Source organism: Scyliorhinus canicula, chromosome 3, assembly GCF_902713615.1.
Source record: "Scyliorhinus canicula chromosome 3, sScyCan1.1, whole genome shotgun sequence".
Classification (NCBI taxonomy): domain Eukaryota; kingdom Metazoa; phylum Chordata; class Chondrichthyes; order Carcharhiniformes; family Scyliorhinidae; genus Scyliorhinus; species Scyliorhinus canicula.
Window position 1 is genome coordinate 128,939,125 of NC_052148.1, and position 20,884 is coordinate 128,960,008.

Here is a 20,884-nt window from a genome sequence, read left to right on the forward strand (position 1 = left end):
TGATATTTGCAAGAGGCTCCAGTCCCAAAAGGATCTTAGGCTGGGATTCACCGATATAGCGGCCAGGTGTTGACGCCGGCATCAAAGCCGGCGCGAGCAACGCCGGCGTCATCAGGCCTCCAGGCCCAGTCATTCTCCTCTCCTTCGGGGGCTAGAATGGCACCGGAGCACTGTGCGCTGTTCCGGCACTGAAAGCCAGCCCTACACAGCTGGCGTGGGTCCGCGAATGCCGCCACGGCCATCTCCGTGCCGGCCCCTGCGCAACATTGTGGTGCTCTACAGGGTCCCGGCGCGGAGGAACATAGGCTCCCCCCGGAATGAGCGTGCCCGTCGATTGTGGGCCTGGCCACTCTCCCCGAGTCGGATTCCCCCCCCCCCCCCCCCGCCCTCCCACCACGACGGCCCCCGCAGCCACAACACTGAGGTCCCACTGGGTGGGACCATATGTAAACCACACTGGTGGGACTCGGCGAGCATTCGGCCCGCCGAGCACAGAGAAACGCCGCGGGGGGCGCTTTCAACGGCCTCCGACTGGCGCCACAGTGACTGCGCGGGTGTGATTTACCCAATTCTCCGGTCACCGGAGAATCGGCAGCCCGGCATCGGAGCAGCGTGGTGGGATTCTCGCGTTCTCCGGCCTTAATGTTTGAGGAAGGGTGGGGAGGGGGAAAATTGATCAGAATTTATTTTTAATGAATGAATAATATGCTAAATATTTTTAAACCTGTTCTTTTCAGACTATAATTTTATTACAATGTATAACGGTTCTCTTTTATTGGCCTGAATATCACAAACGCCTCAGGAAGCAGTATTCTTGAAATGGAGAGCATACAGTCCACCAAAGTACCTCTATCCTATGAGAGTGAAGTCCACCTATCATAGCCTTGATGACTAGGAAACCACAGCTCTGTTGTTTACGGGGAACACATGATTGATGGGAATGGAATGACAATCTCCCATCAAGCCTATATTTGGCTCTCCTGGTAGGTGGTTGTGAGGCAGATTAAATTATTGAGGAAACAACTTGGGTCTAATTGATGCATAGCACTGGAGGTTGACATTCACCAGTAGACATTGAAAAACCTAAGATAAAGTATCATGTGGAGGGAAAACTTCCACAGTTCATGACATTTCCCTGAGGAGACTCACCATTACTCAAGTGGAGTGCTGCGAAAGGTTGTTTCCAAGCTCTGTAGAATAGTCATGGTGCAGTGCTGTGTGTCACACCATTTGCAACCAAGTGCAACAGTCTCCTGTCCATCAACGTTTCCACCAATGAAAACACAAGTAGGACAGATTTTTCGATGTAATTTCATTATCTTGCAATATTAAGTTCAGTGTAGTATTTTCATTTGTTTCACTTCAGTGGGATAGTTTGAATATCAGTGGTGGATTTGCAATAAACTTTTCAAACCAGGATAAAGTACTGACTAATTTTAACTGGAATTTAATTAAATGAGATTCGACGCAACGGATGAAATAATTCAAGTTCACCAAAGTTCACCCTCACCTCAGACAAAGAGCTGTGTACCAGAGATGCACTTGGGATACTTTAATTCCATTCCTGCCGTTAAAGACTGTCATTGGTCAAAGATCACAAAACTAGAATATTCCTGAAATATGTTTTTTTTGGAGCACAAGCAAAATGTTCCTGATTGGATTTGAAATGCATCAGACACCATGCAAATTCACAAAATTACTCATTTGAAGTTGCACTTGTTTGAATATAAAATGTCCTTTAAATAAACATATTGTTTGATGTGAATTGCCAAAAACATTCCCCATTATCTTGGCAGTTCTCATCATTAATCTGTAAATTATATAATTTCAGCGACTTTAACCATCTGCAATAAGCCCATGACAGCTGTTTAAGTATATAATCATAGCCAGAAGTGATTTCCATGTGATAAGTTTTTCAAAATTGTTTTTTTTTTGCTTCACTTCAATGATGAAACTATCTCTTCTTTCGTCTGACAAAGGAACTTAAATGCCTCTAAGTCAATTCAAGTCTTTCTCAAAGATTATTCAAACTTTAAAATTGCTGCCATCAAATATTCTTCTATTAAAACATCATCTTCTGATTTATGAAGTGGACATTTTAAAGATTTCAGGAGCTACAGATTACAGTTCTTGAGGAAATGGATGTGCAGTGACATCTAAAGAATGTTAGCAACGATGATATTTATATTTAATATATAATAATAATCGCTTATTGTCACAAGTAGGCTTCAAATGAAGTTATTGTGAAAAGCCCCTAGTCGCCACATTCCGGCGTTTGTTCGGGGAGGCCGGTACAGGAATTGAACCCGTGCTGCTGGCATCAGTTCTGCATTACAAGCCAGCTGTTTATCCCACTGTGCTAAACCATTCCCCACAGCTTTCCAGAGCTGAGTCATATATAAATGGACCTCACCATCTATCCGGTCAATGTAGTCAACACAAGAATCACAGAAACAGAATCCAGAATTGTTACAGCACAGAAAGGGGCCATTTGGCCCATCACATCTGCAATAGCTCCCGGAATGAGCAATATTACCAATTAACAACACCAAAATTAACACAGGGATGAATTCAGAATGTTACTTGGCGAGGGACAAAGTCTATATCAGGTGAGTTAGTGAATTCCAAGCATTTCTGATTTGCCTTATCATCTGCATGTCATCGCCATCATTATTCACCATCACTATTCAGATTGCCTTATCCCCACAATGTAATGTTATTGACTTCAGCTCTTTCAAAAACTTGAATTTGTTTCATGAGGTCTAATAGACATTAGTTAATTCAAGCAAAGCAGATGTCTTGCCTGCAGGGATGCCTTCAATCAAAACCTGAATCTACATAACTTGGAATGAGACTTGTATATGAATTGAACATTGGGATTTGATATTTTAGTCTGGGCAAATTTTGAAATCTAGTTACAACTCTGATGTATGTGAAACTATGTAATTGGGATTCTAGTCCTATAAAATGATATGTAATTTATGCTACAGACTTATCAAAAGCAATATATTGTCTAGTAATGGTAACGTAGCTATGGTCGTCTTCCTTTTTGTCCTTCCCAACCTTTATACAGTGTTTAGTATGGTTGATCTTGCAACTTCCTCCGATTCCTCATCCAGCAACTAGGGGTGGCCCTTGCATGTTTTATTCCTACCTAACTGATTGCATCCATTTCCTTACACTATTTGGGATGTGATTTTAAAAGAAATGTACTCTATAAATGCAAACGACTACATTGAAGGGATAGTCTTGACTAATTTAAAAGAGTTCTTATACATGAAGTTCATCTAATTGTTCTGCTAATTTGCAAGAATTATAATCCAGTCTAATTTTCCTCTCCTAGTAGAAAGAAACAAAGGAGGATTGCACTTTGCAGCATCTTTCACACAATGAGAAAATACCTCAAACTCGGCATAACCAATTAATTACTTTGGTTTTGTAGGAAAAGTGAACTTCTTGTGAAGTTTTGGGTGGCATGGTAGCACAGTGGTTAGCATTGTTTCTTCACAGCGCCAGGGTCCCGGGTTCGATTCCCAGCTTGGGTAACTGTCTGTGCGGAGTCTGCACATTCTCCCCGTGTCTGTGGGTTTCCTACGGGTGCTCCGGTTTCCTCCCACAAGTCCCAAAAGATGTGCTGTTAGGTGAATTGGACATTATGAATTCTCCCTCAGTGTACTCGAACAGGCGCTGGAGTGTGTCGACTAGGGGATTTTCATGTAACTTAATTGCAGTGTTAATGTAAGCCTACTTGTGACAATAATAAAGATTATTATTACATTGAGGCCCCAAAACCAGTTACGACCATTTAACCTGTTTGAATGATGTTGACTGAGAGGTAAATGTTCACCCGAATGCTATTAAAATTGCCTGCTCTTCCTTAAAACCTACTTTGGGATTGTTTACAAACATTGCTTATATACATGCAGTCTACATGCAAATGCAGCAAGACCTGGACAATATCCAGGCTTGGGTTGACAAGTGTCAAGTAACATTCAAGACACACAAGTGCCAGACAATGACCATCTCCAATAAGAGATAATTAAATAATCGCCCCACGACATTCAATGGCATTACTATCACTGAATCTCCCACTATCAACATCCTGGGGGTAACCATTGACCACATACTGAACTGGACTAGCCATATAAATACTATGGCTCCAAGAACAAATCAGAGGCTAGGAATCCTGCGGCAAGTAACTCCCCAAAGCCTGTCCACCATCTACAAGACACAAGTCAGGACCATGGTGGAATGCTCCCCACTTGCCTGGATGAGTGCAGCTCTAACAACATTCAAGAACCTCAACACCATCCAGAACAAAGCAGCCCACTTGATTTGCACCCCTTCCACAGATAGTCACTCCTTCCACCATGACTCACAGTAGCATCAGTAGCACAGTGGCAGGAACTCACCAAGGCTCCTTACACAGCACCTTCTAAACACACCACCGCTACCGCCTGGAAGGACAAGGGCAGCAAATACATGGGAAAACAACTACCTGGAGGTTCTCCTCCAAGTCATTCAGCATCCTGACTTGGAAATATATCTCCGTTCCTTCACTGTCACTCGGTCAAACTCCTGAACTCCCTCCCTAATAGCACAGTAAGTGTACCTACGCTAGATGGACTGCAGGGGTTCAAGAAGGTAGCTTACCATCCTGTCCTGAGAGCAACTGGGGATGAGAAATAAATGCTGCCTTTGCCAGCGAAACACACATCCCATAAAAAAGTAATTAAATAAAATATGGAATTGCTTTAGTGCCTCATCCACAGGTACAACTTAGGTTTGTGTGGCCAATATTGTTATAGGCAGGACAGGTGTGGTAAAGATCAGTACTTTCAATAGGATAAATCAATGTTTGGAAAATTAAGAAATGCCAAAGCAGAGTTGATGGAACTGTTTATAAAACGATTTAAATGGGAGATAATTGATTGGCAGATTTAGCAGCTGGTATAGAAAAGCTTAACAAGCACTGTCTTGTAGCATCTGTGGTAACTTTAGTTACAAGGCAGATGAATGAAAAAAATATTCTCGGGTCTGCCCTACAGTTATAATTATCTGAATATAATCAGTGTGATTGTGATGATGTCAGTCTGTCATGCACTCTTCTTCAGTACCAACCAGGCCCCATTGTGCATTCCAGACAACTCTAAAATAATCAAGTTACCAGCTCTACAAATATCAATACCATATCTTCTTTATATTGATGTTATATAGGTATCTGCATAGTGGAGATATGGGGCCTGATTCTCCGAAAATGGGACTATGACCCACGCCAGCATAGAAACGGTGGGGTCTTACTCTAGAAATTGTGATAAACAAGTTGAGCTAATTCAATTCCCTGCAGGGGGCTAGCAGGGACCCAGAGCAGATCTCTCAGCTTTAGCTGGGGATACAGGCTCCCGCACTTCTGGTTCGGAGTCCGTGCATGCACACAGTGACGGCCTCCAGCGGCCGTGCCAAGCTCCAAGGCGGACTCAGACCGCGGAACCAGACACAGAAAGGACACACCCTCGATCGGCCGCTCTCCCGTGCATTAATCCACACAGATCTAACCCCATGCCGCCTATAACGCCCACCCTGGCCTTTGATTTCCCCCCACCCTGGCCAGGGAGGCCGCGGACTGAGTCTGCAGCTGCCATGCCAGCATCCCGACCAGCAATAGGTGGTTAGCTCCACGCCATAGGGAACTTGGCCATGCCGCATACTCCGCGGTCATGCCGATTCTCAGTCCCAGAGAATTGCCAGACCTGCAGGACCTGATTCCGTCATGAAAGTGGATTCACCGCCCCCGCGCCGGCCACGAATTTGCCGCAGGGCTGCGGGGAATCCGGCCCATGATGTGATCTGAACGTCTCTCCCTGTCAGCCATGATAAATATTTGTGAAGAGTAAATTGTCTAAATTTGAGCAAGGAACGTACTTGAAGTCACACTGAAATTGGAAACATGATATTAGGGTAGCACAATGGGTAGCACTGTTGCTTCACAACGCCAGGGTCCCACGTTTAATTCCTGATGCACTATCAATTACGATGAGACGAGAGTAGAGAGTAATCGAGGCTTTATTACGCAGAGATGTGGAGCCTCCCGCAGCTGCTGCCGAAATGGCTGCAGCTCGGAGAGCCCACACATTTATACTCTGCCTACTGGGCGGAGCCAGCAGGCAGTGATCTACCCCCGTACCTGTAGTACAGGGGCCTTATTGTAATACCCTCGTTTGCAGTATACACAATACAACAGTGGTGACTACCACATTCACCCCCTGTTAAAAAGGAGTCCAGCGGGGCTAGTGGAATCTATTTAGAGACAGGTTGTTAAAATTTTAAGGAAGAGGTTACAAATTTAGAGGGTCGGGCGCCTTGATCAGTCGTTGCGGGCGACGAAGCTGTGGTGTTGATTCAGGAATCGGTTCGGTCGTCGGGGACTCCGGGAGCGTGTCGACCTCATCTTCATCCATGGGTGGGACCAAGGGGAGGGTAGATCGTCCTGGAATGGGGGCTGTGGTGGGGTGCGCTGGGGGGAAGGGAGGGTGGCGCCGGGCCGCACGTGTTGTGAAGGGAGCAAGATGGCTGCACCCATGGTCCGCATGTGGTCTGAGGTGAGGAAGATGGCGGCGCCCACGGGCCGCACGAGGTCTGAGGTGAGGAAGATGGCGGCACCCGCGGGTTGCACATGGGGGTTGCCGGGGCAACAGCGGCGACCAAGCGGGCTTGGCACACAGCAGCAAAATGTCCTTTCTTACCGCAGGTCTTGCAGAGTGCACTCCGTGCCAGGCAGCGTTTGTGGGGGTGTTTTGACTGTCTGCAGAAGTAGCACTTGGGTCCCCCGGGGTTGTGTGGCTGCCGCGCAGCACAGGCCTAGGGTTGGCTGAGGGAGGTCACTGGTGGTGTGCATGGTAGGGTGTTCGCTGACAGGGTCTATGATGTCCAAGAGGGGTGGGCCGCACAGTCGGGGACATACGCCTGTATATTGCGCTCATCGCCTGCGACCACCGCCGACCAGCCATGTCTGGCCTCCGTCACAATCGACCAGACATGACCGCACAAAATCTCGACCGCGTCAAGTTTCTTGGTCGCCCCGAGGTCGAGGGTAGCCCCATCTAAGAGTCGTTGGCGGATGTAGGCCGACCTTATGCCTGTAACAAAAGCGTGCCTAAGTAGCAGGTCAGAATGTTCAGCGGCCAAAACGGCCTGGCAATCGCAGTCTCTCACTAGGAGTTGCAGGGCATGCCAGAAATCTTCCACAGACTCACCGGGGAGTTGATGCTGTGTGGAGAGGAGGTGCCTGGCACAGATTTTGCTGGTCTGCTGATCGTAGTTCTCCTTTAGTAGTGCCATGGCCTCAGCGTATATCGGCGCGTCCTGGATGAGGAGGAAGATGTCCGAGCTCAGCCGCATGTAAAGGATCTGGAACTTCTATGCCTCTGAGGGTGGGTCAGTCGCAGATCCGATGTATGCCTTGAAGCAAGCTAGCCAATGTGCGAAGGCCGACTTGGCATTGTCTGCTTGAGGATGCAGTTGCAGGCGATCAGGCTTGATGCGGAGATCCATCGTTGTAAAATCTCTGCATAATAAATTGGTGCACTATCAATTACGACGAGACGAGAGTCGAGAGTAATCGAGGCTTTATTACACAGAGATGTGGAGCCTCCTGCAGCTGCTGCTGAATTGGCTGCAGCTTGGAGAGCTCACACATTTATACTCCGCCTACTGGGTGGAGCCAGCACGCAGGGATCTACCCCCGTACCTGTAGTACAGGGGCCTTACCCTAATATCCTCGTATGCAGTATACACAATACAACAATGGTGACGACCACAATTCCCGGCTTGGGTCACTGTCTGTGTGGAGTCTGCACATTCTCCCCATGTCTGCGTGGGTTTCCTCCGGGTGCTCCGGTTTCCTCCCACAAGCCCGAAAGATGTGCTGTTAGGTGAATTGGACATTCTGAATTCTCCCTCTGTATACCCGAACAGGCGCCAGAATGTGGCGACTCGGGGATTTTCACGGTAAGTTCATTGCAGTGTTAATGTCAGCCTACTTGTGACGATAAAGATTATTATATTATTATAACAAAATCCAAAAAGATACTTTTGCTGTGGTTACTGGATTAATTCTTAATGACATTCCCTTGCTCAGTCTTTTATCCATTTAAGTTATGAGGTTATGTAAGTGGATGAAAGGATGTCATATGAATAATGCAAGTATTTCTCTGTTAACATCACCACCAGCAATTTGGTGGAATAAGAGCTGGTTAATTACTATTTTCCCTGTTCACTACTTTTAGGCCATCATTCTGGACAGATTCTCTCCTTCAGATGAGAAGTTGGGACGAATGTCTCATGGAATTCTCCACAGCCATCATTAATATTACTCTGCAATCATTTGATACAAAGAACACTGCCGCAAGATGCCTCTAAAATTGCTACTCTCCTCCTTCTGATATGACACACTTTGCTGTTATATAAAGGTGCAGAAATTACTGAATTCAACGTGCACCAGTGTGGCTGGATTCATCCCTGCTCTGAAATAAGTTAACTGGTTTCATCCTAGATTGCAATCCAGTCGCTAACGTTAGTTTCAGTGTTAATAATTTGAGGTTGGGTAGGAAACAGCTCTTAAGTATCCAATGATTGGCCACTTAAGGGCCTCAATTGGGATAAGGATGGGCAGCCCTCCGAGGCCTCGCATGCCCCAGCATAAGACTACTGAGAGGTCAGGGTGGGTGGGAACCCAGCAGGAAGCCCAAGTGTGATATTACTCACTCCAAACCTGCCAGCAGAGGACCAGAAAATTGAGACCCAAATCTTCCTTCCTTGGTATTGGAGCTTTCATCTCTCTTGATGCTATCCACAAAAGCTTCTTTCCAAATCTTTTTGCTTTGCTGCTTTTTGCTTTGCTGCTTCATTGCCTGCCTTAAAATACCTTCTTGAAGCTATTTTGCCTTCCACCAATTTTTTTACATTCTCCAACACTATTGCTGATGTGAAATGTGTTCGGACACATTAAGGGCACTATACAGATGGAAGTTGCTTTTATTTTTACTTATGCTGATGGGGCACAAAAATACAAATGCAACTTTTTAAAAAATAATTTACGGGATGAGGGTGTCAGTGGTTAGACGAGCATTTATTGCCCATCCATTGTTTCCCTTCAGAAGGTGGTGGTGAGTTGCCTTCTTGGACCCTGTAGTCCCTGAGCTTTAGGAACACGCATTGTGCTAATAGGGAGGGAGTTCCAGGATTTTGACTCAGCGACAGTGAAGGAACATATTTCCCAGTCAGGATAGTGAGTGACTGTCAGTTGGTGCAGTTCCCAGGTATCTGCTGCTCTTGTCCTTCTGGATGGTAGTATTTGTGGGTTTGGAATGTGCTGCCTAAGGAACCTTTGTGAGTTTCTGCAGTGCATCTTGCCGATGGTACACAGGCTGCCATTGTTTGTTGTTGGTGGAGGGATTAAATACGAATGGAGAGGAACCAATCATGGTTGAATAATAGATCTTTTTTTTTAATGCATCCCATCCTGCCAATTGTCACTCCAGAGAACAGGTAGAATGTTCCCCTGTTATTTGAAAATGTTTCTGCCCAGTTTTGAACCAAGGACTTTTCAGATCTGAGGCAAACTTTATAAAGTTATGGGGAGGCAGTGACCTGGGCTATTAATAGAGACCCAGAATAATGGTTTGGGGACTTGGGTCCGAATCCCACCATGGCAGATGGTGAAATTTGAATTTAATAAAACAAATCTGGAATTAAAAATCTAATGATGACCATGAAACCATTGTTTACCTGTAGTCCTTACCTGGTCTGGCCTCCAGAAAAACATGCAGTGTGGTTGACTCTTCAATGTCTCAGGTATGGGCAATAAACAAGGACACCCACATCCCAAGAACAAATTAAAAACGAAACCCAATACCACAGTAATTATTCACCTCTTTTCACTTCCAGAGATGAGAAAAATTGAGGACAGTTTATGACAATCTGAACTGCTTGTGTCCTATTGGGAGGAAAGGGGCCATTTTGAAAGTTGAGATGAAGTGTTCGAGCCACGGTGCCAAGAGCAATCGTAAAGAGAAATCGGGCAGCAGTAATTACCGAATGACAGGTTTGTTTTGAATTCAAATTCAGGTTTGATAAACCAATTGTCTGTCTCTTTGAAAAAAATGACAGTGACTTATGAATGAATTAAATTATAGTCTTGTGAATGAATCTTAAGTGATACTCCAGTAATGGCTCCTGCTAAAGTTTGGGTGGAATTTGGAAAACATCTGTGGCTGACAGTAACGTGGTATATTTCATATAATATGGTTCGCCTTTTGATTGTCATGCAGTGCTAAGCGATTTACTTTTCATTGCAACAACTGTGGCTGTAAAATCACACCGAATATTGGTGTGAATAGAGCCAGCTATAAATACACAGGAATAAGCAGAGTGATACTCGACAGTGCAAGTTTGGGTTCAACATGTTGTGATCTTCCTGCAGACCAAAACATGTCATGCCATTGAACAATCCGGAAAATATCCAAATAAAACCTGCCATTATTATGTATATTACTTTCAATGTGTTTGTCTTATTTCATCGTATTAATTATTTTGCTCCTTTTTTTGGACTTCTGTCCCACATAACCTGTTGAGCGACGGTCTGCCAGAGACGATCTAATGCTGTTCTAAAAGTGGTCGCTAGGAAGCGCTCAAGAGCAGTGAGTCACCGACCCGTTGTGTTACGAGCAAGATCAGGTACCCGCCTTGTGTACAATCAAAACCCACAAACTCAACTGCTCATAGTGCCATGTGTGGCATATTGATTAGGACATGAGTCCTTTACTGCTCCTTCTCACTTCGAAATTGCCACATGATGAATTACAGTGGACTTTGTGTATTCCTCTCACCCACTCCTCTACCTGAGCCACTTTACATTTGCAATGTTCATTTAAATTAAATTTTAAAACTATTTTAGCCTTTGAAGAGTAGAAAGACAGGACTTGCGGTTCAGCGAAATCCATGCTGGTTCTTACTTTAACCCATTGCTACGGCGTCATTACGGCAAATGGGGTGGAGTATTCATTTCACCTCCGTACCCTATTGTAAGTTTATTTTCATTCTGAAATCTGAACGTTACACAAAGCCACAGAGCTATCTTGTTATTTTTGGACCCGCCATAAATCAGTGCCAATGTGCGGTATCAGTACAGTAATGGAATAATTATTGAGAATGGACAAGCAATAACATTTCCTATAACATTTGTTATGAACATTCCCAAGCCGCACTGTCACACACACACATATATATATAAAGCCTTCGGTGGTGATTGATTCTGTATAAATAATTTACAATTCCAGTAGGTTTTAATATATTGTTCCCGATCTATTGTTATTGACACGCCGGACATCTCCTTCAAGCCATTTAAAATATCTCTACTTCCAAGATTTTATTAAAGTTTATTCAAATAATATTTTCGAAGTTGAAACATATAATTAACGTCCATAAACTTCCCCATCTTAGGTTAAATATCGCAGGTACAAAACGTCACAATTCTAAACATAAAGCGTGTGAAATCAGAGAAAGTGTTCAGGATAAACGAAGGTGGCCGGATATCATTACAAATATGATGTCCACCAACATTGTAAGTATTTTAAAGAGGATAAAACTCAATTGCAAACTGCAGCAGCACCGTGCCCTGTTTACAGTGTCCACTCGATATAATGACACAGCTAATAGATATTTTACATTACATTCATTTCTGTCGCGTTTCCACATTTTTTTTTAGAAAGCATTGTAAAAGGAGGAACGCAGAAACATGGAAAGGTTGGTCAAATATATCTTAACGCTAAAGTTCCCACTAAATCTGAACTTGAATTGTAGCTGGCTGATTAGGCTGGGCTCCAGGCAGATTTCCTTTGACTTTTCAATCCACACTTGGCAAAGTCCCCTCCCTGCAGCCTGGCTGCCTGACGTCAGGGTGCTTCCCCAGACTCTCTCCTGTATCCAGAGGCAGGGAATTGGTCCACTTCAATCTCCGAGGCTGCCTCTTCCCATCACACACAAACATCATCCCCTCACTTTTCCTCGCCCTCTCCGTCCTCCCGTCGCCCACAAGAGGAGCCGCCGCGTCTGCTTGCCAGTGAGGAATGTGCACACTCTCGCCTGGGAGCTGAGATCAGCGCGCACACACTTTTGTCTCCATCGCCTCCTCCAAAAGAAATGGCTGTCCGCGACAGCGTCCTGCCCATCAGCGAGATGTCCAGCTCGTTCCCCGAGGTGGTGGAGCTGAACGTTGGGGGGCAGGTATATGTGACCAAGCACGACACCTTGCTCAGTGTCTCCGACTCCCTGCTGGCCAAGCTCTTCTCCAGGAACAACGTCCAGGTGCTTCCCAGGGACAACAGGGGCCGTTATTTCCTCGATCGGGACGGCTTCCTCTTCAGGTACATCTTGGATTACCTCCGAGACAAGCAGCTGGTCCTACCCGAGCACTTCCCGGAGAAGGAGAGGCTGCTCAGGGAGGCTGAACATTTACAGATGGGCGAGCTGGTCAGGTTCCTGACGCCCAGTGTCACCAAGCAGAGCTCGGTCACAGAGGACACCTGCCACAGTGACATTGAGGAGAATTCCCAGAGCAGCGATGTGTTGGCCAAGTCTGCGCCTTACTCGGCGGCAGCAGACAGGAGATCAGGGTTTATAACCATCGGCTACCGCGGCTCCTACACCTTGGTGAGGGACAACCAGGCGGATGCCAAGTTCCGCCGGGTGGCCAGGATCATGGTGTGTGGCAGGATCGCCCTGACCAAGGAGGTTTTCGGGGACACCCTGAACGAGAGCCGGGACCCTGACCGGCCCCCGGAGAAGTACACGTCCCGCTTTTACCTGAAGTTCACTTACCTGGAACAAGCCTTTGACAGGCTCTCAGGGGCCGGCTTCCACATGGTGGCTTGTAACTCCACTGGGACAGCTACCTTCATTAACCAGTACAGAGACGACAAGATGTGGAGCAGCTACACCGAGTACATCTTCTTCCGTGAGTTTGAACCCTTTCTTTTGTTTCTAACCGCAGTTCCTTACATGTATTTAGCGGTGGCACCCGACTTCACAGCGAAGCGAGGGAGCGCCCCAACAGCCCGAGTCACTGGTAATGTCAACCTGGCATCAAAGTGTGTGGAGTTCCCGTTAAACTCAGTGTAGCTGAGAGCGAGGCGCGAACTTTTTCTACAATAACCGTGTTCTGGTCCCTTTCCCCTAACTCTGTGTCACAGTAAAACACAATCGAGTTCATTCAGACACGGGTGAGGAGCGCCTGGCTCCTCCACACGGACAGTTCCAACTCCAAGCACTCCAGGTTAATGATCCCAAACGTTTACCCCATCCCCATTGGGATGGGAAAAGCAAAGAACCCGTTTCTTTGGAGCTGAACATATTCCCAGCTGGAGCACAAAGAGGATCACACATTTACAGCAGGGTGGGAGGGCGGGCGATCTCCAGCAGGAGTTGGGAGTAGCATCGCCCCAGCTTCCCGGTACCATCCCCGCTCTTCGCCTGGGAACAACTCGTCAACTTTCCAAACTGCACAATTACCGCGTGGGCTCTCCTTTTTGACTTTCTGGAGAGTTCTCCAGTTAGTGTGACACCTCACGCGGCGGAGTAATGTTATCTGTGAATAAAGTTAATATTTGACCCATCGGCTACTCAATGTATTTCCTAATGAGATTCGGTGCGTTTGATCACTTTTGGGACACTGTTCCGATTTCCCAGCCTGTGAGAGAACGGATCAAATCTGTGCATGAGAAAAGCCTCAAAGGCTTTTGATTGTTTTTTTTTCAGTTCTCTGTTGGCGGGAACTGCAGTCAGCTTCTGTGAGTCCACAGAGACGTCACTGGGAGTGGAAACAGTGGGGAGGCACAGACCGGGATCAAAGAGAAATATCATCTGACTGGGGGCGCAGGGTCGATGGAGGAAAGTCTTGCGTATGGATTACTTCAGGATTTGCCAGAATCTCGCCTTTCAGTGGCAAGATCGATAGTGAAGTCCCCTGGCCCAGAATCCTGACTCCTCAGCAGAGCGCCATCTCTGCTAATGAAATCACGAAAACACCTCAGCCGGTTCTCCACAGGCTCTCCGCTGTCACTATCTATTCATGTCTTTGCTTCTTATTGGCCCTATTGTGATTTTTCTTAACGCGGCAACGCAGAATGATTTATCTGCACGGTCTCCCAAGCAGTGCACGCACGGATGAGCTGGAAATAGTGCTGTCTCCTTGCTGCCGATAGTAAACAGATGTAACGTAATTGAGTCGGCATCTATGCAATCCTGAATGTAAGCAAAGCAATCAGGCGTGCAAACTGTTAAAGGCCCTGTTCATTCTGCACACCAATACATTCTTGACATATATATGTGGGGGATACAGGACAAGACACCCGTGGGATATCATTCAAGTGAACTGAGCAGTTTGATATACAGCTGTACCTTGGTCAGGGCTGTTTTTTAGACCGCACTGTCGAGTAATTGAAGCTAAATAAAGTATTAGCCGAACGATGTGCAAAATGTTCAGCATGCCAAGGAATATCGGCGGAGAGTGAAAGAGTCAACGCTCCAGGTCGATGGTTTGCTTCACAGCTCAAGGGACCCTGGTTCGATTCCGGCCTCGAGTGACCGTGTGGAGTTTGCACTTTCTCCCCGGGTCTGCGTGGGTTTCCTCCCACAGTCCAGAGATGTGCAAAGTTAGGTGGATTGGCCCCATAGTGTCCAACGATGTATGGGTTAGATGAGGTTACGGAAAGGGCAGAGGAGTCTGTGCAGAGTCAATGGCCAAATGGCCCCATTCTGCACTGTAGTAATTCTATAATTCTATATGATCTTCCAATAGTGTTCGGTGTAAATTTATGCATGGATTTCAGAAGGCTCCTATTTCACTTTTAGTTATCAATTTGAATGGATTACAATCCCCTTTCTTGCATTCCTCTGCTTTACTCTGCTTGGTGTTTCTTTGAATATTCAGTACATTTATTCTAAATTTCAGAGATCTTGTCCTATGCATCCTCTCCCTCAGAAATGTCGCTGTGTTGAAGTGAGGATGTATCTGGTGGCCTGCTGCTCAGATTTACTCTGTGACAGGATCTCATTTATCTTCTTCTGCCTTTTCATAGAATATTGAGGCTGAAAATGACCTCCTGGCTGTTTTCTGATTTCCGTCGCCATTGCCACCTTAGTCTTGACTTTTCACCTTAGTCATTGAGAAATTAGACTTTTTTTTCGCAAAATGGAAATGACCACAATGAATTATAAAAAATGATTTGTTCATATGGTGTGTGAGTAACTTTTGGAACTTTGTTTCACTTGGCCTTTTATTTTGGTGTACACCAGAGGGAGGGTTCAGCACAGATAACATGTTCAAATAATACCATGATATCAAATCTAATTTCAAATTTTAATGAGTATTTATATTTATTGCACATTATAATCCAACTGAATGATTCTACAAAGACCTCATGGAATACTCTTTGCATTTTTCCTGTCAATGGTTTTCATGTCTCATTTCTCTCCAAACTCCAAACAATTCTTTCAGCCTTATGGTTATTATAATTAATATAAATGCTCAGCCTTAACAACCTACAGCCCAGAAATCATGTTGTGTGTTAATGAGTATAAAAAAGGTTATTGCGATTGTAGGGTCATCATTTCTCTGCATTTCTCTGCAAGTTTAGCTCCTACTAAAATAGCAGACAATGTAATGAGAGTCGCTGCAGTCCTTGAGGACCATAGGCTGCCCGCCCCTTTTGAGAGAGAAGTGATTTGTTGGGATTTAACCCGACAGTTACCACGCCTCAGGCGAGGGGCAGGTTGAGAAGGCGGGCCTTCGTGAATAACCTCAGCCAGTACGGGAATTGAACCCATGCACCTTCACATCACAAACCAGCCATCCAGCCAACTGAGCGAACCAACCTCCTGTAACAATGTAATATGGGCATGCTGAGTGTTAGTATGCTGATATTACACATAATGATCTCTATCTTTGTCACCTTCTAGCCCAATAGTAGAGCGGATTAAATTAAATACACCAATTTATTACATACCCATGCACTTGCAGAAGCTCAATCAGTTGTAAGGCCACAACTAAAGAGGCAGAGGCAATTCTAAAATGGAGGGTTGGTGCGAAGCAAAGAGAAGGCATAATCCAAACCAGAAACAAAATGGTGACATGCACTCCATATGTACATACATGTTTTAGTCTAAGGGCTCAATCAGGACAGTATGAGAAATACACAGAGAAAGTAAACACAGATATAACGTGCAACATCAATTTCATCTGGAATAAAGAAGGTGAGATTGGATTCAAAAATGTATTATCATGCACCCTGTTTTGATCTGTGACTCTTAAAACTCAACTCTATTGTTTTCAACTGCTTTTGTTCGTTACTTGCCATATATTATTGATGTTTTTAAAAAGAAAATTTAAAATACCCAATTAATTTTTTTTCCAATTAAGGGGCAATTTAGCGTGGCCAATCCACCTACTCTGCACATCTTTTTGGGTTGTGTGGGTAAGACTCACGCAGACATGGGAAGAATGTACAAACCCCACATGGAAAGTAGCCCAGAGCTGGGATCGAACCCAGGTCCTTGGCGCTGTGAGGCAGCAGTGCTAACCACTGCGCCACCATGGATGGACATCTTATTTTGAGTACAAAAAAAAAGTGGCCAACATTTTTTCTAAAGGTACTGTGAGGGCCATATCCGATGCTTCATGTAAGTAAATCTGGTGAGGTGTGCGCTTCTAGGCTGGTGAATGTTCTGCCTGAATCCTGTGATGGTACATCCTCAGAGTGTGTGACCTCTGAGTCTTGATCCTCCTCCTGTACCACTTCCTACGAGATGCTTGAAGAATCTGTTAATGATAGTTATGAAATTAGAACTGTCAAGGTCAGGCGCTACAAAGTTATCATTGTGCACAGAATCATATCACACTGGCTGCTGATATCAAGTTAACATACCTGGGTGTTGTATCCCATGTAGTTGTGGTCTATTTAAATATGTCGCCATATAGCTGCCCCCCCCCCCCCCCCCCCCCATCTCTCCATCTCCGATGGCCAGATGTGCCAAGACCCAGCTTACTTTTGTAGCTGTCAGTATGGGAATGACTGGAGAGCCATCTCAGGTTCACTGACTCTCCCTGTGGCAATTGAAAAGGAGGATAGCTTGCCAGAAGTCCCGAAAAAATTAATAGTCGATAGAGGACAGGGAGTTAATACAATTAACTAAGTACAGCATCAGTAACTAGTAAATAAATGGAACTAAAGAGTGACAATGCCCCAGGACCTGCCAGTTTCCGTCCGAGGGTGTTAAACGAAGTGTGGGAACACATTGTACATGCCCTAACAATAATCTTTCAGTGTTCTCTAGATTCAGGTTCTCTAGATTCACCTGAGGAAGGAGCAGTTCTCCGAAAGCTAGTGTTTGAAACAAACATGTTGGACTTTAACCTGGTGTCGTAAGACTTCTTACTGTGCTCACCCCAAACCAACATCTCCACATCTAGATCCAGGAGTCGTCCCTCTGGATTGGAATACTGCACATGCCACTCCACTTTTTAACAAGGGTGAAAGGGGGAAACCAAGGAATAACAGACCAATTAACCAAATGTCTGAGCTGGAGTCTATAATCAGGGATGGGGTAACTGAACATCTTGAACATTTTTGGTTTAACTACGGTGAAAGCCCACAGAGTTGAGGGTAAATTATTGACCTTAGGAAATTCGTTGAGTGGCAGACGACAGAGAGTGAGGATAATGAATAATTACTCTAATTGGCAGGAGCTGACTAAGTGGTGTACCACTGAGATCTGTGTTGGGGCCTCAATTATTCAAACTATTCATTAATTACTTGGGATGATGGCATAGTAAATCAGATATCCAAATTTGCAGATGGTACAAAGTTAGGCAGCATTGTAGACAGCCTAGGTGATAACATAAAGTTGCAAAGAGATATTGACAGACTAGGTGAATGGGTAAAATTGTGGTAAATGGAATTTAATGGAAGCAAGTGTGAGGTTGTCCATTTTGGACCAAAATGGATAGAGCAGATTACTTTCTAAATGGAAATAAGTTAGGTACAGTGGCTACCCAAAGAGACTTGGGGGTTCAGATGCGTAGGAAATGCCAGGAACAAATGCAGAAAATAATCAAAAAGGTTAATGAAACACTAGCCTTTATATCTAGATGATTGGCATATAAAGACACAGGGGTTATGCTGCAGCTATACAGGATCGTGATTAGTCCCCACTTGGAGAACTGTGACCTATTCTGGGCACCACACCTTAGAGGGAGTGCAACGTGGATTTACAAAAAATGATACCTAGATTGAGTTACAAGGAGAGATTACTTAAATTAGACCTGTTCTAGCTAGAATTTAAAAGGTTAAGAGGTAATCTGATCAAAGTATTCAATATATTGACAGGGAAAGACAGGGTAGATAAAGATAAATTATTTCCACTGGTTGGAGATTCTAAAACTCAACGGCATAGTCTCAAAATTAGGGTTCGACCATTCATGAGAGATGTTAGGAAACACTTCTTCACTCAAAGGGTGGTAGAGGTTTGGAACTCTCTCCCACAAACAGCAGTTGAAGCTAGACCAGTTATTAATTTTAAATCAGAGATTGATAAGTTTTTGTTGAGCAAAGTTATTAAGGGACATAGGCCAAAGGTAGGCATATGGAGTTAGGTCACAGATCAGCCATGATCTCATTGACTGGTGGGACATGCTCGAGGGGCTGATTGCCCTACTCCAGTTCCTATGTTCTTCTGACCTATGAGGGTGAGTAATGAAATGTGTTAAGTGGATAGATGCGTAACATTTGTGGAGGGTCGTTACGGTGAATGAGGGTGAGTGTCAGTGGTGATAGTCAGGTGGGAATGTCAGGAGGTGCGTAGACAGAGAGCCAGGTGCACGTCAAAATAAGCTGGTATGTGGAGTGATGTGCAGGCTTAGCTTGGGAAGACAGAGAGAGGGAAGTTGGGTTAGATGCAGATCAGGATATAATTGATTATACCATTATATCTTTTCCTGACCTGATTAGGTCATTAAATATTTTCTGGCACTGTATCCAGAAGTGTGGCATTACATTCCTTCCTCTCACTTCCTCAGTGATTTCCTGTCATGCTTCCTTATTTTTCGATGCATTCTTTCTCCTCCCATTTGCAGGAAAGAAAATCTCCCTGTAGGCCCTTTCCCAGAAATTGGCAAAGGCTGATGGCAGGCGGGAAAGGCAACGTTGAGCCTTCTGATGGCAATGGCAGTTTTTCCCACCGCACCCTATCGCTGGTGTGGCAGCTCTGATTCGCCCACTCCATCCTCACCACAACATTGCAATCATCACAATGTCACATTTAAAAGCTGGCCCAGTGCACACCAGCCACTATAGGTCATCGAAAAGTAATGGTTGCCAAGAAATCTGCCCCAAATTTGAAGATGCTTTCGCGGAGGGACTCCTGAATGCAGGAGAGGCATGGTGTGATGTGCTGTACCCATGCAGGAAGAAAACCAGCCAGCAAGATCATCAGGCCAGCATGGGAGGTCGTGTTTAGTGCTAACGCTCTACTGAAGAGGACAGCCACCCAGTGTCGGAAGAAAGTCATTGATCTTCTCTGTTCTGCCGGGGTAAGTCACTCTTCCCATCACTCTCAACTAACACATCAATTACACATCCACAGGGATCTCACACATCACCAGCTCAAGGGACACCACCACTTGCTCTCCCACACACATCTTCAACCCCCCTGCGGGTCGTTTCCTCATAACCTCACTGATTCCACTCACCATCCACACAGGACAGGCATGCTTATCTGCCTTGGCAAGAGTCCTGCTTTCACATCCTCCATCTGTCTTTATATAGCAGAAACTGGTTCACAACAAGAGGGAGAGATCTCAGAAGGATGGAAAGTTGAGGGTCTTCATGAACTTTGAGGACAGAGCCATCCAGCTGGCCGGGGAAGACGACGACTGCTCCTGTGCCGATGGTGAGGTTGACGGCAATAAGCCAATTGAGGATCCAGCATTTCATCATCCATCAGACAACAGTGCTGTGAGTCATGTCTCCTATTTGTAAAGGCCCTTGCCATGCACTAATGTCCTCTTCTTTCCATCGCAGATACATCGGGGAAGCAGCCGAGGGAACCCACCAGCCAGGTCCTTGACTCCAGCCCCGAGAGCAGAAGAATTCACTGACCCTGACATTGAAGAACCATCACAGCTTTCATCCACAGCCTCCAACACGACAGGGACACAAACCTCGATGGGACCTATTCTTAGAAAAGCCTCAGGGTCACAACCTGCTGAGCACATCACTCTTCCCGATCACAGCAGGCAGAGGCAGGGGCGCTCCAGGGTACCAGCATTTGCAGGGTTTCTGGAGACCAGGTTATATGCCTGGCAGGATTCTCTATTTGGGGAACTATGTTTATCCGCCGGGGCTGAAAAGTGAACCACAATGTTTATAAACTTTAAGTTTTGTTTGATAGTTCTTGGACAACTTCAAACTAACGGTGTTAGTTTCTTGCTGACCACTTCAAAGTCACTCAACCCTGAAAGGAAATGAATGGAAAGCACTTAACTCTGTTTGAAGTGTTCCAGGAGCTGGCAATCAAAACATGATGGTCATAAACATTGCTGACCACTTCAAAGCTACTCAACGTGAAGGGACATGAATTGAACAATATCAAAGTGAAATAAATGAGTGGCTTGCAGATCAAAGATCAGAGGTGGTTAAACCCAGCTGGCTGGTTTTCTCATTCCAGGAATTTACAGGTGGTGCTTCCCGTGCCTGTGTCAGGAGCTGTGTTGCGCAGGTGAGTGCCAAAGCAGTAATCTTTTCACTGTCTCTGTCTGGGCTACTCTCTAGCT

The 20,884-nt window shown here is 45.3% G+C and overlaps 1 protein-coding gene across 4 annotated transcripts in view; it reads left to right on the forward strand.

Moving 5' to 3' along the window:
• Nucleotides 1-11,788: 11,788 nt before the first annotated feature.
• Nucleotides 11,789-20,884, forward strand: part of LOC119962951 (BTB/POZ domain-containing protein KCTD8-like) — a 362,778-nt gene continuing 353,682 nt past the window's right edge. For 2 of the 4 annotated variants that reach the window (XM_038791299.1, XM_038791302.1), the window contains exon 1: nucleotides 11,831-13,012. In XM_038791299.1, the coding sequence (XP_038647227.1) occupies nucleotides 12,199-13,012 (814 nt within the window). In that variant the 5' untranslated portion in view covers nucleotides 11,831-12,198. Of the gene's footprint in view, nucleotides 13,013-20,884 lie in introns of all 4 variants that reach the window. The other 2 variants (XM_038791300.1, XM_038791301.1) reach the window with 2 other exon arrangements.